Consider the following 22,354-nt stretch of genomic DNA (forward strand, 5'->3'; position numbering starts at 1 on the left):
TTCATAAGGCTTTTATTTTGATGGAAGATTCCCCGGAGGTCGTGCTCGATTGTCGCAAGATTGACAGGCTGCCGACATGTCTGTCTATGATGACAACAGGTAAACGGGAGTTTGTTAGGAACGCCGAGAGAGCTCAGGACATTACAACGGGATTAAATACGTGATACGTGACACCGTGACAGAAAGGTAAACGTTTTATTATATTTCTTCGTCAATATTCTCTTCTGTCTTTATCCAAACACAAGGCAGCACACAGACTGCACAACGAAGGGTTTGCCTTTTCATCCCGCTCTGCGGCAGTTTGCTAACGAGATTTTGTTGGTTAAAAGTCCTCTAACAGACATGTCGAAAAGGAAAGCGGGGGTTAAGAAAATGTTTAAACCCTAAAAAATAGAGTAGTCTTCATTGGTTTCTGCCTCCCACATCAGCTCTCATTCATAATAACAACCAAAACAAGCTAATGTTGTTTTGCTGGTATCATTTATTGTATTGCCTCAAATATGCTAACATATGAAATGAAAGGTGTGTGTGTGTGTGTGTGTGTGTGTGTGTGTGTGTGTGTGTGAGAGTGAGAGAGTCAGTCAACACTGTACTTATAAATGCTATTAAATACATTTGATGTGTGTAGTCATGTATTTTCATTTTCCCAAATCTAGGCCAACTGTAAAGCCTCATGTGTAATAGCTGGTTGTTGTTCAGACCAGGCACATGGTGAAATGATATGATGAACACAATGATTTTTAGTCTGTCTGAATTTGTATATTTCAGTTCTCCAGTGATTAGGATGCCAAGGTTACCATGGGGCTTTCTTCTCCTCCTTCTGTTGTCCAGAGTGGAGCTACACTGAGAGAAGAAACCTAATGCACAGAGGTAATACTTTAATGTCTTATTGTCATTATTCTGGGCATCAGTCTGTGGATGTGTCCATACAGTCACCGCTCAATCTATGCGATTAGTTGTCAGGCTTGACAGTTTAGCAATTGGGCTCTTATTTAAAGACATAATCAAACAACAAATTTGTTTTGACTCCCCTGTAGAAGACGTAAAACGTTTCTTTTCCCCTCTAAATTTATGAACGGTTTGTAAATACATCAGTTTTGTTGACTTTTCCTTGACTCAGTTGTATTTCTTGCGTAACTTCAAGCAAAGTGAGTTTTCAGCGTCAAATTACTTTATTTGTTTCTTCTGCAACATATTTATTTAAGGAAAGGGTGTTTACAAGTACTCACTGTAACTTGTTGCTTGTCTTCCAGCACACAGAATAAACTCAAAATAGTAATTTTGCTGCGTTTCATTTACTATTATTTATTTAACACTCCTCTCTGCCAATGTCTTTTCCCCAGTGTGGTGTCAGGTCAACAACATACCAATAATCCCGCATCTTATTAATCCATGTTGAAAAGTACAGTGTACAGCACAGTGTGCAATGTAAACCTCTATAGCTCAGACTAAAGACAGCAAAGTAAAGTTAGGTTGGCACCCTTAATCTGCTGTCACCCACAGTCATCCTAAAATAATTCTTCACTCGTTGTGGGTAATGCAGCAAACTGAGACTTGGACATCATCACTGCTTTCATTTACAGCTATGGTATCTTGTCTCAGCTATTGTAGCAGAGAGCTCTTAGTGATGTTATTAACAGCCTTCCAGTTCAAAGTTCCTCTGGAAGTGTTGTCCAAGAAGAGCATGTAAAAGCAATAATCTGGTCATATTGATTATGAACTTGAAAAGTAAAGAGATCGCGGCCATTTTGTATCCCAGATGTCCCAAGGTGGACCATTGCCAGCTGATAGAAAGGTTTTACATGTCTGTCATATTATATTTTCCTTTTAGCACCTTACCAAAGATAAATGTTGTCTTTATACAGTGTAGGAAATAAATACAAATATCTGGGGGAGTAATTTTCCCTCCGCTGTCTTAAAAGTTAGGGCATTTACAAAATTGTAGGGGCACTTTGAATAGTTATTAGGGAACAAAGTTTCTGTTTTAATGTAAAATGAGCTCTGATTAAAAGGCAATCAGTAATGACCACCTGGTGCCTACACGATGAAAAGCCCACTATTGCTATTATCGGTGCATTTTTAATAGCGCTGTTTGTTCGCATGTATGTTAGATTACTAAAATGGAAACTTCTTTGGGGCATTTTTGCCCTTCATTTCTGACAATGCTATGGGAAGATAGGCATGCAAAGGAGCTAGGAAGGGAACCAACCTTGCAATTACAGAAAACATGGTTCTACATTTAGCCTTCTTACATCATCACTCCACCCAGTTTTGACTCTTCTTTCGTCTTGCTCTTCTTAAATCCCCTTTCCACCGCCAGACATCAGTCACCATCTAACTACCAATTCAATAGCTCTCCAGTCCAACAGGCGACTGGCACCGCACGTGATAAGCAAGTATTGTACACCCTGATATTTCAGAGTTTAACAAACAGATAACAATAAACTGGCCAATAGTAATTACGGTCTGCCTGTAATGTCAACAACAAAAAAGATAACAGTGTCAGCCCTTTTCTACAGCCTTGGAAGAAGTATAATCACTGCTTTCTAGGAATAGGACATTTTTAGAATGACAGGTCTTGAGAATTCCCTGAAGCGTGTTGTCACTTAGCACTAGCCGTGCTCTTCTGCAGCACACCTTAAGTTGTCATCAGATCATCATGAGTCAGCTGATTCAACAAAAAAAAATAAGTTGTGCTGCAGCATTCCATTCTGACATACCGACTGGATAAAGATTAGCAGCTGCCTCCATGACTGCAGTGACTCTCTCCATTGTCTCAGAGGTTCATTACTGGCAGGGCTCCTACTAAGATGGTCTTTTGAGTATATGTGTTTGGTTCCTCATTGTTTTTGTGAAACAAATTTTCTGTTGAATCATCTAAAGGTTAGTGGGAATTAATATAGTAAAGAATTAAAAAATATAATAAATAAAGTCTTATAAATGCTAAGTCTGTAAATCTGAATATTCATTCAGTAGTTGTCCTTGACAAGTCCTATGTTGACATATTAATGAATGAAAAACAACAGCATAAAGTCTAAATGAAGATGGCAGAGGTAAAAATGAAAGAAGTTAGGATTGCATCCAGCCTCCTCTGTCAGTATTACATCTCCCCCTGTTACTTTTTGGATTAGCAGCGACGTCTCTTGTCTGCAATGTATCAAACAACAGATTTTCTGTGTGTCGTGAGAGATGATGTATTGACCTCGTGCTATGGAACCAAATCCACTGAAGAATCTAGTACCTCCTTGAAAATTCAACTGTTGTTTGAATGTATTTTTTTCAGTTTGGTACCAGGTATCACAAGCATGTCTCTCTATTACTAAATTGACCTGCATGTTATAAAAACAGGATTTTACCAGGCTGCTGGCCACACTTTTAACTTCAATGAACTCAGGAGCGCAGGTCGAGTATTTATATTAACAAAGTCACCCGAGACTTGAGTCTGACCCTGGCCAAGGTATTAAAGTCCGTGTCAGCCCAAGCTCATTCCTAAAGAATCTGCCTATGGGTTTGCAAGATTCCGAGTGACCAAAAACTCTGGCTAGGTCCAGGATTCAGAACCGTAGTTGAATTTTAACTTTAGTTTCATGTCCAAATACCTGCAAAACGAAAGACATTCCCGTCAGCCCTGTCAAATTTGATTTTGATTTAATTAACAAATGTCAGGATGCATAACATGCTAAACACATACTGTTAATGTGGTAAAAATCAATCAGGATATTAACATTGTCATTGTGAGCATGTCAGTATGCTGATTTTCTGGAAAAGCACAGCTGTGTTAAAGTACAGCCTGTAGCGTAGCTGTTGGTTCTTAGTCTTTCTCAGATGCATTTAAAAAAAAAAGCTTTTTGGACCACCAGGAAAATTCTTCTCCATTGTAATGCGACAAGTGTCTCTAATTAACATCAGATATTTGCACAGCTGGATACCTCCTTCCCTCAGGGGAAACTTTAATATTGATTGAAAGTGACTGGTTATGCTCTGGACTCTCAAAATACGAAGTTCTCTTAACTTTTCATTAGAATACCTTTTGTAATGACTAGTAGCTTCTCAGTGGAAATGCAATCTCCAATTTTTTGTTTAATTGTTTATTGAACTGCAACCATACATTTTTAATTTACAGCTGAAAAAATCCAAAGACTTGCGCTTTAAGTCCTTTTTGTTACCTTCTCCACCAGAAAATCCAAACAATCCCTTTACAATTGGAGGAGGATGGGACGTCCCACAGGGCTTTTGTTTCCTGTGAGAGGAAAACTTCAATCATTTCATCTCTCCGTCTTCATTGGACTGGGGAGTGTTTCATGAAAGCTATCTAGACGTCGTCCGATTGGTCCTTCACTCCACTCTGAAGACACAGTGAGCCAATCAGCATTTGCCTGGGTGAGTGCCACTTCCTCTTCCCACCAGCTGCTGCAGTCATTCAGCTTATTCAGCAGTGTGTGTGTGCTTGTGTGTGTGTGTGTGGGGGGGGGGGGGGCTCGGCTCGCCACCCCTTTCTCCCCCTCCCCTCCTTTTCCTTTGCAAAATAACTGCCCCCTGTCCTTTCCACTCCCATCCCCCTTTTCCTCACACACGTATACACTGTTTTTCTCTCTCACAAACACACACACTTGTGAATAAACACTCACACACTCCTGCTACATGAGGCCAAGCAGCAGCCTGCTGTGTGTGAGTCACTGGGGAAAGTTACACTTGTGCATGTGTGTGTGTGTTTTTAATGCAGCAGCAGCAGCGTCTCCTCTGCAACAGATTTCTACTTCAGTTGGAACAGAACACAACAAGACAGAGAGAGAGGGGTGAGATCGAGGTTCACCACAGCTGAATCAAGGATTTTACACAAGGTAATGATAGCCTGATCTCATGTAAATGCTTCTCTGTGACTCTACTGCACACCACTGTTGTCAGGACAGTGGAGTTAGCTGTGGTTTGGTTCTGCTTGTAGGCAGCAGATGTCTCAGCTTGGAGCTCTTTTTTTTGCGTCAGGTTGTGACTTAGTCATTTGTATTTCTGTATGTTTGTGTGCCATAATTGCTGTAACGTAATGGTTTAGAAAGGTTATAGATAACACTAATATAATACCTGGGTTTTAGAAAATGTACCAAAATTATACTCTTCTGAATACTTTACTTTTAGAGTTCTAAACGGGTTTTCTACAAGCAACTTTAAAAATTTTTTAGAGTCAAGCTTTTTTAGAAATGTTAAATTATGTCTAAACACAAGTGGCCTGTCAAGAACTTTGTCTATAAGTTTAGAACAATTAACATTTTGATTCAAATAAGGAACTATTTGAGCAAGCAGGTATTCAATACCAGCTTTTGGTTTAGTTTTGTTTATTGCTGCAGATTGTTTTTTTGCCAGTCCAAAAGCAGTATTAAGGTTTGACACTCAGCTTTAGTTACCCAACTCTGGGTCACCATATGCTGCTAAACCCCTAACCCTCTGTTGGGGGGAAAAGATAAATTGGTGAGGTAGGATTGGATCAGAATACAGGATAACAGATAATCTATTTTAATAATGATGTTAGTGGTGGACACCTGAAAATACAGCGCTATCCAGTGTTGCCATGCACATAATAACATAAAAAAGAAGACCATAGAGGGACAAACACTCTCTAGAACTACAAGCTTCACTCAGGTCAAAAAGCAAAAACAGAACTTTATAACCTTCATGACTGTATGGATGAGTTCAGGGCTGTTGTGTGAGACAGCTGCCGGTTTATTGCTACACCTAGCTCAAAGGAATACTGAGAAACCGATTAAATGGATAAAAATGAAGTGATTCATTTTTCAATTACATATTTTTGCTGACCTTTTAGTCAGATTCACTCTGTGCAATAGCTAAAATTAATGCAATTATTGCAAAAATGTTTGTGTGACATTTGTTGCAAGAACACATCCGTTCATAATTTAGGGACTCCATTTAGATATACAGTATCAGACTATTAGGGCTGTATGTAACCATGAGTATTTTGGTACAGACTGAATGTGCCAAAATAACTCTCACTGACACTAAGTATGAAGAGTGTAATGTAAAAAAACATGTTTTTCATTTTCATAGTAAGGTATCACAAAGATTTTGTTTTGGTACCAGGAGTCAAACCACCCAACCCTACAGACTATGATGCATGGAAGAAACTCTGAGCCAAAGTTGCTGATGTGGTCACACAGACTTTAATCATTGCCTCAAAAATAAAACTGTCATTATAGTCCATCCTTTAAAGAAGGCTGTTTAGCGGAACCATGTAATGGCTAATTGTCACAGCGGTGTTAGCATTAGTCGCTCTGTAAGCAGCTTGCCAGCCTCCCAGTGGGTCAACACATGGTGTTCCAGCTCAGAGGGTCCATGACAATACATCTTCCCTCTCTGCATGTTTGTGTGAAGTAAACAATAAAAACCTGCCCACCAAAGGGTTCAATCAGGCCCACTGGATGATGTAATTAATTCCAAATTTACCAATTTAAATCTCAGAAAATATCCCTGTTAGGCCTGCACAAATCAGGGAAAAAATATAAAATTTTTAACTTAGAGTTAATATCACAATTCTCTGACACAATCTTTTTCCCGTGAAGAGTAATGATTATTTCAGTATAGATTTTTTTATTTTTTTTGCACCTATAGTCCATTGCACATCACCACAAACCTGTAAACATAGAGTCTTCCATGAAGAGAAGGGAGAGCATGGCAGCACTTGGGAGCGATTTAAAACCTGTAATACAGTGTGTGTTTAAAACTCACAGAAAAAAGTAGTAGCGTTTGTGATGCAGTCGGCTCGCAAAATTATATGAGAATAGAAGTGATTACATTTTTACAATTTTTTAAAATTGCAATTATTTCAAAATAGAATCGTAAACCGGTTGAATTGAGCAATTTTATAACAACTAATTGCCATTAAATAAATCCCAGTTCTTTTTCCATAAATTTACGACTTTAATCTTAGAAATTCTGATTTTCTTTTCTCGAGATATTACCCCTCTCTCCCAGCTCCGTAACATTATTTTCCCCCCTACAATGGCCTTAGAACGCTTTCGGAGAAGAAACAACTTGCGTTTGCCAACATCAAGCTGACAAGAAACTGGCAGATAAGGTTTTGATCTTTCTGAAGTGGTTCACTGGTCTGGCCCACATCAGATCAAATTAAGGGATTGTGGCCCATGAACTAAAATGAGTTTGACACCCCTGATATAATCAAAACCATCACATATGCAGCAATGCGGCAGTCTGAGTGTTTGTGGAGTTCATTTTGATAGTAGGTGATTTATATAATTCACTTCCAAGTGATAAAACCTTAAATCAAAATTAGGAATGTTGTGTTAGCTGCCTTGAAAATTCTAGGAATTTCCATGTGGAAGATATCCAGCACCAAACTCTTACTTCACTTTTGTGGTCCATAAACAACAGACAGGGTACAAAATTGAAATTTAGTTTTATGACAAAAAAAAATGTTTATACTACATCCATGTTGGTTTTGTCCATGTAAATGGGGAGTACATTCATTGCAGACAAATGGGTCCTTAAAGTGAAAAGCTTGTTAATGTAATACTAAATGTCTCCTACAGCATGGCAGTTCCCTACTAGTTTCATGCTTCTACAATCAGTAAACTTTCACCTTTTCATGTAAATGTGTCACTTCTGACATGTCGCTTGCACTTTTTGGACAACATGTGTGTTAAAACAGGAAACGCACAAGGGGAGGACTCACAAAAAATTAAGCCTTGCAGAAATCCTTCTCCTCTGACTGTTGCTGGTTGTCTTTTCTGGTTATTTCATACTGCCCCTGTATTGAGCTTTTGAAGTTTAACACACCATTGTCCATACGTTGTTTTAGTCAACAAAAGACGTCAAATATGTTTTGCCTTTTAAGTTTTACTGGCCTGATGCATCTTTCCAAATAGCAGCCATCTATTAACCACAATTAGGCAACTTAGGTCTTGTAACGTATACTTTATTTCTTGAAAATGCAATAAAACGTATGATTGTGAAGTCTAGAGTGTCCTTCCTTGTCATCCAGGACAATTGACATCTGGTTGTCCATCTGGTTCACACTGGGATGAGTACATTTGATACCATGCAGCTGTTGCACTTAATACATCAATTATTTGATGTGTCACATGAAATTGTACAAAATACAATTCCAGGAAAATGTTATCACACAGATAGCTCAGAGAATCAATAATGGAGGGAGATAGAGCTCGATATTAGGCATTTCCCGATCCACTGGTACCAGCATTTATAACAGCTGACATTTTTTTAAATTTTTTATTCTTTTTAACATTCATTTATCAGAATCATTTATGAATTAAAAATAATAATAATAAATGATTCCACAAAACATGGAAACAACTGGCCTAAACCGTGTTTGCTTTGCTTTGACAGTGATCTGGAACATGGAGGTGCCCAGGAGGCTTCAGCCCTCCTTCACACTACCTTTCCCTAAACCGGATTCATCTAATCTGTCTCCCCACGGAGCTTTAGAGAAGCTCTCCAAGAAAGATGTAATGAAAGAGAAGTTCCGGGAGACGGAGGATGACACCGCGGACACAGATGAGTTTGGGGAAGAGACTTTCAGCACAGAGGAGGAGTTGAATGCGTCGGTGTTTGTGGAGGCGCCTGCCGAGACCTCGGAACTTTTGGACACAAATACTTTCATTCGGGAAACAAATGTCAGACTCTCCTCACAGGATAGTTTCTCAGAGGACAGCTCAATATCAGAGGAGAGGTTGGCTGAGGATGCAGAAGAGGCCAAAAAGAAGTCTGTAGAGGAGGAAGCGGCAGCTAAAGAGAGGGAAGCCCAGAGACAGATGCTGGCCATCGAGGAGCTGGTCCAGTCGGAGAGGAATTACATTCGACTGCTGGAAATTAGCACCGTGACCATCAAAAGCAACCTCCAGAAACTACAGGTATAAATCAGTGAGGTATAAATTAACTGTTCATAGCATTATGTAGCTAGGGCTGGGACAATACGCTTTCGTCCCCATTTTGATTCTGTGACGATACATGGATGCCGATTTGATTTGCATTGCGATCATTCATTGCGATTCAAGAAGTATTGCGATTGGATAGCACTGAGTATTGCGATTGTCTTTTCCTTCTTTAATAAAAACAAACGTTGAATTATACACCTTTTGAGATGATATATCATGATACATTTCCAACAGCTGATAGTTTTCTAAGAAGAAAGCACATTACATGACATTCAGCCAGTCTGACATTTATTTTATATGTGAAGAAGTGCATCACATGGATGTTCGGCATTTTCTGCTTTCGGTTTGTTTTGCTAGAAAACAGATATGATGTAGTTGTCCTCTGCAGTACCGTACAAACATAAAATGTTTAGGTGAATCATGGTTAAAAAAGAATGAAAATAAAAAGAAATGATTCAAGGGAAAATCTACATTTACAATATAAATCACATGAGGGAACTGACCCTATCATCCACAACCACATGATCCCAAACAGGTGCATTTGGTACTTCTTCTTGTACAGGTTGTATAGTACACAGAACTATAAAGAAAAAAAGTTGTATGATTTTGCTTAGAAAGAGGCTCTAAGCCCCTGTACAAAGATATATATCAAACAATATATTTGGCATTGGAGCAAAAGCATTTTACATTTTTTCTGGAGATGAGTGCCTTGGATTTGTTTCTTGAAGCTTACTCCAATTTTAGAGCATGTTTAGTTCTGGGTTTAGAATTTGTACTCTGGGACAACCCTTTGATTGTGCCTTTTTAATTAAAATGTAATCACCACATGTTGAATTGGCACTGCAACTTCCAGAACAACTGTAACGCGGATGCTGCGGTTTTTATTATGTCTGAGGTATTGCTTGTTACTGCTAAATAATCATTTATTATTGGCACGGTAATGAAATGAGGCTGTGTGAATGCGCGTAAAAATGATAACACACCGAGGGAACGGTAGATGAGTGGGTAGATAATGAAATGAATACAAAATTAAAAAGGAGCAGTGAAGGGGCTAAATTATGGGCTGATGACCTGTTAAGGGAAGGAGATTAACTGGTGAATAGAGGAACAGTTGATGAGATAGATATTCAAAAAATAGATTGGTCGGTATTGTGGATCCTCGTCCAATGTAAAATTAAGAGACATGTGAATGTGAATTTGTGGAAATTAATTAGAGACACAGTTGGACAGGAAATTGAAAATATGGTTAAAGGAATATGATGGATGGAGGAAGGACAGCAGGAGAAAGACTGAGGGAAGCAGCACAGTGGAGAACAGCTAGATAGAGAAAACGGATAAATATGGGAATGAATGGGGCCATTGTGAGAAAGGAAAGTTGCTCATTTGTTTTCTGTGCAGATTGTTGAGTCTCCCAGCAGTGTCCACTGTTCTCTCATTAGAATAGAATGGAGGCAAACCAAAGGGTTCTTTATCAGCTATGTGTTAGCATTTTTCTTGTAGGAGAGCAGACACGCATGCATATGATGCACAAGATAGTCATTTCATTTATACATGTACATTTATAAACTCTACAATTGTTATAACACAGAAACCGCTCTTCTGGAAGGACATGATGCTACACTATATGCTATGTGGTCGTCACAGTTGTTTTATATGGCCTAAATCACTTGTGTTTTCTTTGCCATTCCACACTTATTTAAATTTTCTGTTTTGAGTAGGTAAGTAACATACAGTATATAAACTGAAATACCTTTTGAGCTATTGAGCTTTTTATTGGAGCCATCAACATTGTTTGTGCCATTCAGGTGCTTGAATGTAATTTGTAATTTGTAAAATATGTTATATTTATATAGGCTCAGGTTTTGTATTCGCCTTGAAAAATCTCAGGATGTTGGAAAGAAGTGTTGTCCCTTTTAACATGTTAATCCTTGTTCTTTTAGTTCCACAAAAACAGAACAGAACAGTGGAAAGGCTAAGGATTGTGGTTAATATTTGGGGGGAAGTAAAGAAAATGATTAAAATAGAAACTCAACAATTTCAATTCATTTTTATTTATAGAATCCCAACAGGACTTATCTCAGTACATTATACATAAAAAATTTGGTCTTATAGTGCCGAGGAAAAACTTCCTTTTTACAGGCAGAAACCTCGGACAGGCCCTGGCTCTTGGTGGGCGGCCATTTGGGACACAGAGACACTGACACAGATATACAGATATGGAGAGAGAGTCATATTAATTATAGCAGTTTGTATGATGATCGTTCATTCTAGTACATCTACTTGGAGTTGACTTAGTAAGGTAATTAGGTCATTAGGTTAAATGATTATGTCTCATCTGCATGTCATTACATATTTAAATAGAATCTCGGCTCAGGAAATGAATTATTGTGTCTCTCTGTCCACCTGCCCGCCGCAGCCTCCTCCAGCCAACCTGGACAGCATGTTTCTCTACATCGAGGATGTGATTGACGTGTCAAGTCGCCTCCTCAGCCTGCTGGACCAGAAACAGGTGGAGCCTGGAGACCCCCTCTTCCTGAAGACACTCTGTAAGGGATATAACTTAACTTTCTCCCATTCTGTTTCTCACATCGTTTCCTCAGCATGATTCAGGTTGTCTTTGATACTTCTTTTGCCATAACATGAGCTTAGGGCTGGGTAAAATGTTGGATACTTTGACTTTGCCCTGTAACAAAAACAGCTAAAGTTAAAATACAGAACATTGTTAGGCCTGTTGTATCAAATTCTCTTATAGACAGCAGCTCAATCAGTGAACTTCTGTAACCGTTGAAAACAGAAAGAAACGTCAGAAAGGTTTTGCAAATCAAAATGTAAATAATTAAAAACAACTGTGAATCACATTCTAAGGACAATTTCTGTTAAAATATACAGTCAAACGCATGTTCATACACAAATATTTCTTAGAGTGTGGTACCGATATCGTGACTTCTCATAGTCTATATCCTTGCGATCCACTTCCAGGATTGTTTAGTTGCCGCCTGGAAATTTGCCACATTTCACTCATTTAGGCCGGATATCCGTTGCCTTGGGCTTTCTTTGTGTTGGCATTTTAAACTTCGGTGAATTTCTGAGGACTATGGTTAACTTCTCCTCAGATCTCTATAGGGCAAATCCGGACAGCTAGCTAAACTATCTGTCCAATCCGAGTTTTCTGTTGCACGACTAAAACAACTTTTTAAACTTTCACATCTTCCACCCAAACAAGTTCCTTCCGAGCCTACTTTGCAGAAGCACGGCGGCTTTTCTCCGGTGCTTAGCACCGGCCAAGACGATTGTGATTAGTTAAAAGAAATGCTGATTAACTATGGCACGTTTTCCTCCCATCCCAGAATGCCATGTGGAGTAGCCAGACTCCTCTCCAGCACGCTTTGGAGGAGGGTCTGCCACTATGAGACTACCAGCTCTTAAACAATACTTTTTTGATATCAATTTTATAAAACAAAAGTAATTTAAAACATTACACGTTAAAGCAACGTAATAATGTAGACCAATCAGCTGCAATGAATAGATCTTGCTAGAAGCATGCTGCATGCTTATTGGCCTTATTGGATTTTCAGCCTTTCAACAGGAAGTGGTAAGATTGTTGCTGGTGTTAACAATGGTTTTCTCTTCTTAGACCAATTACTTTGATCACACTTGTTGACAGGAAACAAGTAAAATATTCCCATGTCTTGTTGTCAGAGGTGGTTTTCACATTCATGTGAGAATTTAAATGAGTTCACACAACACATTAACAGTCTGGGCAAAGGACTGTGGATGTGGTGATTGGTGCATCTCCAATTTAATGCAAAACTCCAGTTTATTGTTAAAATTGCGTACCTGTAAATGTCTGCCATGCGTACTGTATTTGCACATGCTAAAAAGCATGAGTAAATTAAGTTGGTAAATACATTTTTACCTCCCTGACAGGTGATTCGTTCCTCAGCCTGTCTTCAGACATTGAGGCCGCCTATAAGGAATACCTGGCCAACTACACCAACATTACAGTGGTGGAGAACAGCTACAAACAGAAGGAGGCACTCTGGAACGAGATTGTCAGAGTTATCAAGGCCTCAGCGTAAGATTCTATCATTTTCTGTTGTTTTACACTGGGACCAACTCTTTTTTTATATTGCCTACATGTTATAAGATATATTCGATGTACTATATTCAACTATATTCAACCGCTTGGCTGTGTAGCAATATAGGGGTGATTGTCACACTTTGTTCTCATAAAAGCTTATGCAAGCATTTCACAGGATGTTCTTTTTGTTGAAACATGTATCTCACTAAAGCACAAGGATGAAGGCCCAAACGGTTAGGACTGACACACACACTCACACACTATGTGTACAAAGTAGCTTGGTGTCCCGTGTCATCTCTTGAGCCATCTTGAACGTGAAGAGAGAAATCTCTTCACACTACAACATAAAATGAATACTGGATAAACAAAAAACCTAACACAAAATGGTTGAACCGTTCATCTCTCCAGGCCTGAAGTAAACGCCACCTCTCTGAGTTTCTTCTTGGTGATGCCGGTGCAGCGAATCGCCCGCTACCCCCTCCTCCTGCAGACCATCCAAAAACACACTGAACGAACGCACCCAGCGTATGGCCTGCTGGAGCAGACCGCTCACACCTCCATCGCCTTGAACTGTCGCATCAATGAGTACAAACGCTTCAGAGAAGTTGGTGAGCCCGGTTCACTAGTTCACTAGTTCACTAATATCATAAAAGCTGATAACATATAATATAAATTTCCCTTTTATGGTACCATCCTTTGTGATCCAATTAGTGCTAAAGTCAAAGATGCACAGATACATCTAGAGTCAAAGATGCACTGATGCATCTACAGTCAACGATTCAGTTGCCTATTTACAGTAGCACAACAGGTAGAGAAAGGGGAGTACTGCCTACTGTAGAAAGCTACATGGGTTGAAAAACATTCAACACATTGAATTCCTTTTCAGAGTCCCATTTTAATGGGAGGACTGGTACTGCCTCTCGGGAACACTTTTTTTTTGTGGTTTTGCTTTACTTTTGCACTATTTACAGTGTATTGATTTTACTATTTATATTTTGTATTTTAGATTCTTCTGTTTGTCTGTCACATATTTGGAAATATTTGACAATTAAGTTGACTCTACTACGCCAGATTGACTGTCCCATATGCTATATGTTTGTAGCTGACAAATACAAGAAGACAGAAACCCTGACGATAAAGGACAAGATCAACCGCCTCACCACCCACAGCATCGCAAAGAAGACAGCGAGGTTCAGCCAGCTCATCAAACATGAGACTGGAATAGCATCTAAGGTAGGATTGAAGTGTTTAATGGCCCTAGGTTAAATAACACCCTGCTGAAGGGTTTTGGATCAACGGAAAACCCTTGCCATCTCCAGGATGCCTTTTCTATAACTAACCCTGGCCGATTACTGTCCCTTGTTTGAAGTTAGACACTTTAGAAATTAGAGAAGCAACGCGTTGCAGTTATGTTTCAGGGTTCTTATACTAAGATAACTACTAAGGCCTCTGAGTCATATATGATCTTCCAGCAGACACTCTGCCTCTAGCTGAAATAGAGTGGTTAATGATTAATCAGTGTTTTACCTGCAGACAAAACATGATATGACCTGTTATGAACATGCTGTTTGCTTTGGCGTGCTAGACTTTGCTTTTAAGTTACACTTATCTGTCCACAGATAAGGTCTGATAAAAGGAAAAAAAAGGGTTCACATCCATGAGCATCCTCACATGTCACCTGTGGCTTAATTTTGAATAGTTGCTCTCAAGATGTTAAGAGCAACTATTGATCTTTTTACATTCTGCATACATTATGTAGGTTGCAGCTGCATTGCATATATTTAGAATATATAGGAATCACACTTTTTATTAATCTTAATTAATTTTAATTATCTGTGATGTCCCCTGTCATTTAAAGTTATTTGCTATATGTAAAACAAGTGCAGCCACAGCCTTAGACAGAATAGACTAGTAGCACCTTGCAAATGTGTGTATTACTAGAAATAAGTAACATAAAAAGAAAGAAAAGAAAGTATAGCTCAGACAAAGAGGGAGTCATGTGTCTAGAATCCATGTAGACAAAACACACCAATGTAATAATGTTGCATACCACACAAAGCAGTATTTGGTAGGGTTGTGAATCTTCACCGGTGTCATAATTCAATTTGATTCCGATTTATCCTGTCAACAATTTGATTCAATTTAATGATGCATCACCTCCTCAACATAATATATTTTATCAACAAATTCTTGCAGTCAGATATACATGTATATAAAACTCCCCTTTTTATTGCATTTGCTCCTAAAAAAAAAAAAAAGACACTTCCTGAATATAGCAACGTCTGAACGCAACAGACAAAAGGCAAAAACAAAAAAAGCAGCGCCCGTAAAATCAAAGTAACATCATTGGGCAGTAATTTTGATCTGTCGCTGCATCAATGCAGAATCATCCGCATCGCGATGCAAGGATTCATTTCAACACCCCTAGTGATTGTTTGAAGTCATAGGTTCCTAAAGTATAGCAATATTCCACAGGTGTTGGTCCAGCAGCTAGAGAAAAAAATCTTGCAACCAAAGCAAATAAAAAGCATGCAGTAAATATTTCCTATTCACACAATTAACTATATATAATATACTATAATATATTTTGAGCGTTTAACTGACACTTTCATGATTAGGGATTTGACGCATATACAAAATATGCTTCTTTGGACAATTAAAATCACAAGCAGCCAATAGTATGCATTAGTAAGGCCAGTCATACTGCCCTTAATGTGTTCTACATAGTAAAAAAAAGAAAAAAAGATGAAGGCAACGGAAGAGAACTGATCACAATTACAGAGCTTAGAAAAGAGTCAAATGCGATCTTCTGTTTCCTGCTCGCAAATCAAGCCCCATGACTTTTTAAATTCTAAAAAATACAGGGCAATACAGCACTTTTTGTTTAATTTTACGAAAAATGTATGTCTCCTTGTGTGTCTCCAGCTGGTGGATGAGGAGTTTGACGCCCTGGAAGGTTTCTTTCATGTTCTGGAGCATGGGATCCTTGAGCTCCTTGAGAACGTGGAGACGTACCTGCACCACCTACAGGTAGGCTGCATTTCTTCTAATGGATCTTATTATGTGCAACATTCTGCTGTTGACCGAAGCTTTTCACCTGATAGTGAACATATTCTCTGCTTATTTTTTCTTTGCTTTGTCTTGTTTTCCATGCTGAGACCTTTCAGACCAATTTGGTACCTCAAATTTTAATAAACTTTTCTCAGGTAAAATAAGACTTTTGGTAATTCTGATTTGAGCATCCTGTTCTAGGGATTCAGGAAATATAATTTTGAATGTTTACCACATTTAATTAGAGATATTCCAGTACACCCAGCAATACCAGTATCAGAAAAACCTCCAAAACCGCATAAAATCCTGGTTTTGGTATCGGAATGATCTGGAGTCCACACATCGATATGATACCACTTAATTTAGCACTGATTATTGTAGCTTTATTTGTTCTTTTTCCATGACTGACAGACTGTCAAAGTGGAGGATAATAATAGTTAGTTATGTGGCATTCGCTTTTTGTGTTTGTTCATGTTTCACAAAAAGTTTAACCCAAGCCAGGCCGAACAACAATCACATCCATACAGGGATGGTAGTAAACAGCTTTTCAAACATAGTAAAACATATGACACACTGGTATCAGATGAGTACTTGGTTACGGCGTATGTTATCTATATTTAGTGAGTATATCAAATCTATGGCACATGGGAGGGGAAATCATACCTTGGATGTTTTGGGCTCATGGTTTGGGCAACAATAATTTGCATTGGTCCCTTCGTACTAATTCAATTCCACATATTCAATGTGAGTATATTAACCAACACGTTTGGGGGTGGAGTCTCTTGCTTAAGAACACCTGTATGTCTTAAATGAAGGGTTAAGAGAGTACTTATTATTATTTCAGGTTGCACCAGCCCATCCACAGACTTGAACTAGTGACTTATATGCAGTGAAGTGGAATAAGTGGAACATAACTAGATATGTATTTTTGAACATGCTGCCATGTGTTTCTGAGTCACACTGTTTAAACTCAGAGGCCCCTGACGTCCCTGAGGTTAAAACACATGGGTTTCTGTGTACCGTTTCACTCTAAAATTATCCCGGGTGGAAACGTGTCTTTTCCTCTTTCTATTCCAAATCAACAAAGATCAGCACTGTATCCTCTTTCCTTTTCATAGATTCCTAGACATAGAAGGCCAGTTATTTTCACCAGGCTATGCAAGTTGTCCTCTTGCTGAGATAATTTTCTGGTATATCAACAAAGCAACATTTCTTTAACAACTTCTAATTTGGAAATAGCAACCTGAACATAAAAAAACACATAAAAAGCAGACATTGGCAAATTCAGTAGTCCTACAACCGTTTCAGTTTTTTTTTACATAAGCCTAGCCAATGTCAGGCAGGTTTTCATGGCTTCTTCTTCTTCATTGGTTTTTCAGGGATTCCTGGCCTGCAAAACAGAGGAGTTTGATTTAGATATGGATGGAGAGAAAGCTCCTATCTGCTACAAGGAGATCACCACTGCTCTCAGACAGTGGATTCTTCCTACATTTGTGAGTCTACCTGACGTTCTCATGTAGATACCTGTAATAATCAAACAGTGGTGGAATGTAACGAAGTACATTTACTCAAGTACTATACTTAAGTACAACTGTGAAGTACTTGTACTTTACTTGAGTCTTTTCTTTTCATGCCACTTTCTACTTCTACTCCGCCACATCTCAGAGAGAAATGTTGTTTACTCCACTTCATTCATCTGACCGCTTTAGTTAATTTTGTTGTTTTATTTTATTGGAAATTAAACTACCCAACAATATATAGGCCAACAAATCCAACTGAAATGACTAGACCATTAAACACTTTCAGTTTCTAAAATGTGAGGATTTTTTGGCATTGAGTATTTTTGCTTTTAATACTTTAGGTACATTTTCCCTATGATACATACATACTTTTATTTAAATGACAATTCCGGTGCAAAATGAACCTAGGTGTTAGTCAACCCTTCTCTGGGATGTGTTTTCATGCTAATCAATGTGACCTGTTTTACCGCACTTTGTAAGTGTGCAGACGGTTTATTAAAAGGATAGTTTATAAAGACCGTACCGTTCACCTATAGAGCCAGGCGCCATCTTCGGGAAACATTCATGACCAGTTGAACGACAAACTGGTTACACAGCGTTCTGGTCATGACTGTTTTCCCAAGATACTGCCTGCCTGTCTCTATTTAATAAACTGTCTGTACACTTAAAAGTTCCCCATGTTTCGGTTTACATGTAGAAGTGGAAGTGTGGTGTTATTTTGAGCCTTGTTAGTGGTAGAGAAATAGAGATTTCTTTTTTGACTTTTGCGTGCCCCGACGTCTAGCGTTAAAAGCTAATTAGGGGTTTGCGGTAAAACAGGTCACATTCGATTAGCAGAGAACAGTCGACTCGTTACCCATGTGTTTGTTAATCCCTAGGTTTATTTTTGCGCCGGAATTGTCCTTTTAAAATATCATTTTCAATACAGGACTTTTACTTGTAAGAGAGTATTTTTACAGTGTGGTATAGTACTTAAAGTTAAGGATCTAAATCATTCTTCCACCACTGTAATCAAATCCTTTGCTTAACTTAGTAAAACTTAAATAAAATACCAAAGTACATAAATACTGAACTACAAATACATTTGCTGCATTATAAATTAGACTTAGAAAAAAAAAGTACACATTAGTATCAAAAGTAAGCACAATGGACCCTACCATTGTCTAAAATGATTGATGCATTAACCAGCACAGCATTTGTCTGATGATGAGCATCATCTTTACCTCTATGTAGGAGAAGAGGATGAGGATGTTAATCCACAAGCCACTGTGTGCGCTCCGTGACCTCCTGGTGGGCCCGAGGAACCTGATCAGAAAAAGGCTGGACAAGCTGCTTGACTATGAACTGATAGAAGCCAAATCCACTCTGAGCTACGAGGAACACGCGGTGGCCAACACATACAGGTAGAGAGAGGGCTGGACTGTGGAAGTCCAGTTTATTCGGGAAACATCCGCCGAGCTAGAACCGACAATCAAATTGTATTCAACTCTTTTATTTTTGAGTAAAATTGTCATCACAGACTCAACAGCCATTTGAATTCCAGCGCTCGCCTCCCTAGGTGAACCCTGCGTCCAGCGCTTAGCGTCGCCTTAGAGGATTGCGATTGGTTTAAAAAAATGCCAATAAACCAGAGGATGTTTTACCCCTATCGTTGTGGGACGGCCTTCCTCCACAGCGCTGCGGAGAAAGGTCTTGTAATGTGAGACCAGTATGATTAGACCCTTTGGAAGTGATGTTAAGATGAGAGTGAGGTCGTCTAATGAAAGAAACGTTAATTAAATCTCTAACTTCAACTGAAACGCAAACCTTTCATCTCCTCTCCGCACAGGACAATGAACACGTTGCTCCTCAATGAGCTTCCTCGGTTTAATGAAGTTGCTCTGCAGATGATCTGGAGCATGTTGGGCACGTTTAGCTGTCTGCATAAAGACCTCGCCTCAGATATGGAGCAACTGTTCCAGAGCTTTGCACAACAGGTAATCTCATGTGTATGATGTGTTCTCTACATAGATGATAAGATCAAGCATCAAAATAGATAAAGATCTTGGGCAACCTTTTTTTTTTTCCAGTACGCTAACAAATTATGGCTTTCAAATTCATTAATTTCTTCTTCTAGCTGCCTCACAGCTCCCTCAATCCCAGTGCATTCTGGAAGTGGGCAGAGTGTGCAGTGCTGGAAGGTGCGGGAAGACTGGAGGCTTTGTGTCAAAGTGTAGAGGACACACTTAATGCGCCTGCCATCCAGGTGGGTACAGAATGATGGAGCTAAGTACTTGTTGTGTCACAGTGTGCTTTGTGGGGTTGTTGACCAAGAATAATGGTAAATAACTTATGTGTTTATCTGTTATTTACTTGTTAACCATTTTAAGGCCTAGATGTATAAGTCAAAGACAGACTGATATGGTTATCAACAGACCGTGAAACACAGATGTCATTAGGACAACAGTCAGCACAACATTGGATTTCTGACCTCAGACTACCGACTTTTTTACAGACTACAACAGGTGCACAAGGGCAAGGAATTTGAGTTGCTTGAATGACATTAACACATTTGGTGCAAAACATGTACAGTACAAGACACTACATGTTTCAAAGTAGAAAGATGTCACTGGAGGCAAAGGACAAGCATGTTACTCAACAATAGACACTGCCGTTAAGGATCTTCAACCGTGCTAGCATTACTTTATGGATCTTTTTATGTTAGAACAACATAAACACATTATTTTTTTATTTTTTTTAAAGCATTAAATTGAACTCTGTTTAATGTTTAACTTTGATCTGGAGTGGAATATCTCGGCATCTATAAGAAGGATTGTCATAAAAATGTGACACTGATGCTCAGACTTTTCATTTTAGGTCACTTTTGACCATTGTGCAACACGTCAGGTGATGACCAAATACGATCCTTGTAGGTTCCTACTGTTCTAGAATAGCAGCGGTGTTATATTTGACGAGAGGACAACAATTGAGAATTTGTTTTTTTTCATGTGATTATGTCATAGTCATGCCTTTGGTTTCTTGTAGTCATCAACAAATTCCCTTTCTTTACAGTATGTTGTGCTGCTTGTAATGCCGGTTAGTTGTTTTAAACAGGATCACATTCCTTAAACCTGCCAGGCAACCTGCATAAATACCTGGCTGATAAGCGGGTTGCACAGTCACGTCATTTTTTGCTATTAATATCCTTAGAGTAGATTTAAAACACTTTCTGACAGGTGAGTATTTAATAGTGCCAGGAAATTTCTAATAAGGGGAGAAGATTCATTCTCTCAATACTTCTGGCTTCTGAACTGGTTGTAGTTCCACTCTGGTTCCACTATATGGCACTCACTCTGACATTCTGGTTCCGCATCGGATGACGTCAAGTGGGATCTCTGGTCATAATCAGCCCTTCACTGACCAATCAGCATTTATTAGCAGAATGCTATTGTGTTATAGGCATCAACGACCCAACCTGTAAGAAATAAAAAGGACATAAGTACTTAACTTTCTACCTATAATCCATGTTGAACTTGCCCAAACTACAATCAAATCTGAGTTTTCTCAATGACAATCAGGCAAAAGAGACAAAAGTAGCTGTCTAGTTCCATAGAGTCCCATTCATTTTGCACTTTACCTCTGGTAGAATGCAACCAAATTTGGTACAATGGGGCTTAATAGGGAGTGAACAGGCTCTCCATAGACGTGCTCTGATACTTCTCATCGCTGTCAAACATGTACAAACTGAAGAATATTCCAAGGTATCACAGTGATTCATATCTGCAGCTTTACAGTTTAATGCGTAACTAAAAATCTGTCAACAGTCAAGATTTTGAATATTCTTGTTGTTGTTCTTCAACTTTCTAATCACTTCTCAGTATGTTCACATATTCAGTGATGGGTTTAATGCTTTTGCCAAACTCATTTCGAGAAATATAATTTTTTCATTCAGTTAGAAACTAAGGATAATCCCTTTTCTAGTAAAACAATACTTTAACATACGTCAGGCCTATCTTGCTCTTCTCACCTTTGCCAGGACAAATTATGTTTTATTTTCCTCTACATTCTCTTCTGCCTCTGTTTTCTTGTGCCAGCCTCTGAGTCCCTCCTCTCAGCGTCGTCTGAAGCAGCTAACAGATAAGCACGGTTCTGGTAAAATCTACCAGGTGATGGGGACGGTGGTGGGCAGCCGGGACCTGGACCTGAACCTGGCCAGAGGCGAGCTTGTGGCCATTATCAGTGAGGCTGACAGCCGCGGGGACAAACGAAGATGGCTGGTCGACGCAGGAGGTAAGATCCACGGGCCGCTCCAAGCAGAAAGCCAACATCATGAACTTTTTTTCTTATACTGCACTGTAACTTTTACTCTCATATTTTATCTACTAGAATAGTTTTTATATTTTGAATTGTTACTGAAGTTACATTGTTGAAAATTAAAACTTTCATATAAAGAGAATTAAAAAGTAAGGAGGTGGGACCGGCCGTTCGGAGAACAGCAAGGATTACGGTTGGATTATGTTTATAGAGCAACGGCTTATTCATTGTCCAATACTAGCTTCCTATTATCTCATATTTGATCAGTTTTTATATATTTTATTGTTTGCAACTGCTCTTTAGTGTTTTGTTTAAAGCACTTTGAATTGCCTTATTGCAACTGAAACATTGGGTTTCAGTTTCATAAAGGCAGCTTTTTGGCTCCACCTTGTGGGTGTTTGGCATTATTGCAAATAACCAGCACTCAAACAGGCCCAGTAGAATTTGTGTGTGTGTGCATATATATATATATATATATATATATATAT

General features: G+C 38.8%; 1 protein-coding gene and 1 long non-coding RNA gene across 4 annotated transcripts in view; one reads left to right on the forward strand and one right to left on the reverse strand.

Moving 5' to 3' along the window:
• The window catches only part of arhgef37 (Rho guanine nucleotide exchange factor (GEF) 37), a 27,864-nt gene continuing 5,510 nt past the window's right edge, over window positions 1-22,354 (forward strand). Inside the window, exons 1-15 of one of the 3 annotated variants that reach the window (XM_034882966.1) lie at window positions 1-186; window positions 769-870; window positions 4,179-4,380; window positions 4,727-4,841; window positions 8,374-8,897; window positions 11,338-11,467; window positions 12,849-12,996; window positions 13,411-13,610; window positions 14,105-14,235; window positions 15,928-16,032; window positions 17,433-17,546; window positions 18,807-18,976; window positions 19,402-19,549; window positions 19,690-19,818; window positions 21,647-21,842. In XM_034882966.1, the coding sequence (XP_034738857.1) occupies window positions 8,385-8,897; window positions 11,338-11,467; window positions 12,849-12,996; window positions 13,411-13,610; window positions 14,105-14,235; window positions 15,928-16,032; window positions 17,433-17,546; window positions 18,807-18,976; window positions 19,402-19,549; window positions 19,690-19,818; window positions 21,647-21,842 (1,984 nt within the window). In that variant the 5' untranslated portion in view covers window positions 1-186; window positions 769-870; window positions 4,179-4,380; window positions 4,727-4,841; window positions 8,374-8,384. Of the gene's footprint in view, window positions 187-768; window positions 871-2,812; window positions 2,884-4,178; window positions 4,381-4,726; window positions 4,842-8,373; window positions 8,898-11,337; window positions 11,468-12,848; window positions 12,997-13,410; window positions 13,611-14,104; window positions 14,236-15,927; window positions 16,033-17,432; window positions 17,547-18,806; window positions 18,977-19,401; window positions 19,550-19,689; window positions 19,819-21,646; window positions 21,843-22,354 lie in introns of those variants that run through there. The other 2 variants (XM_034882967.1, XM_034882968.1) reach the window with 2 other exon arrangements.
• LOC117951319 overlaps window positions 17,030-22,354 on the reverse strand; it is a 17,340-nt gene continuing 12,015 nt past the window's right edge. Inside the window, exons 2-3 of the long non-coding RNA XR_004658141.1 lie at window positions 18,500-18,503; window positions 17,030-17,042 (exon numbers count right to left, since the gene is read on the reverse strand). This is a non-coding gene — a long non-coding RNA (uncharacterized LOC117951319). The remainder of the gene's footprint in view (window positions 17,043-18,499; window positions 18,504-22,354) is intronic.

This window comes from Etheostoma cragini, chromosome 10 (assembly GCF_013103735.1).
Source record: "Etheostoma cragini isolate CJK2018 chromosome 10, CSU_Ecrag_1.0, whole genome shotgun sequence".
Lineage (NCBI taxonomy): Eukaryota > Metazoa > Chordata > Actinopteri > Perciformes > Percidae > Etheostoma > Etheostoma cragini.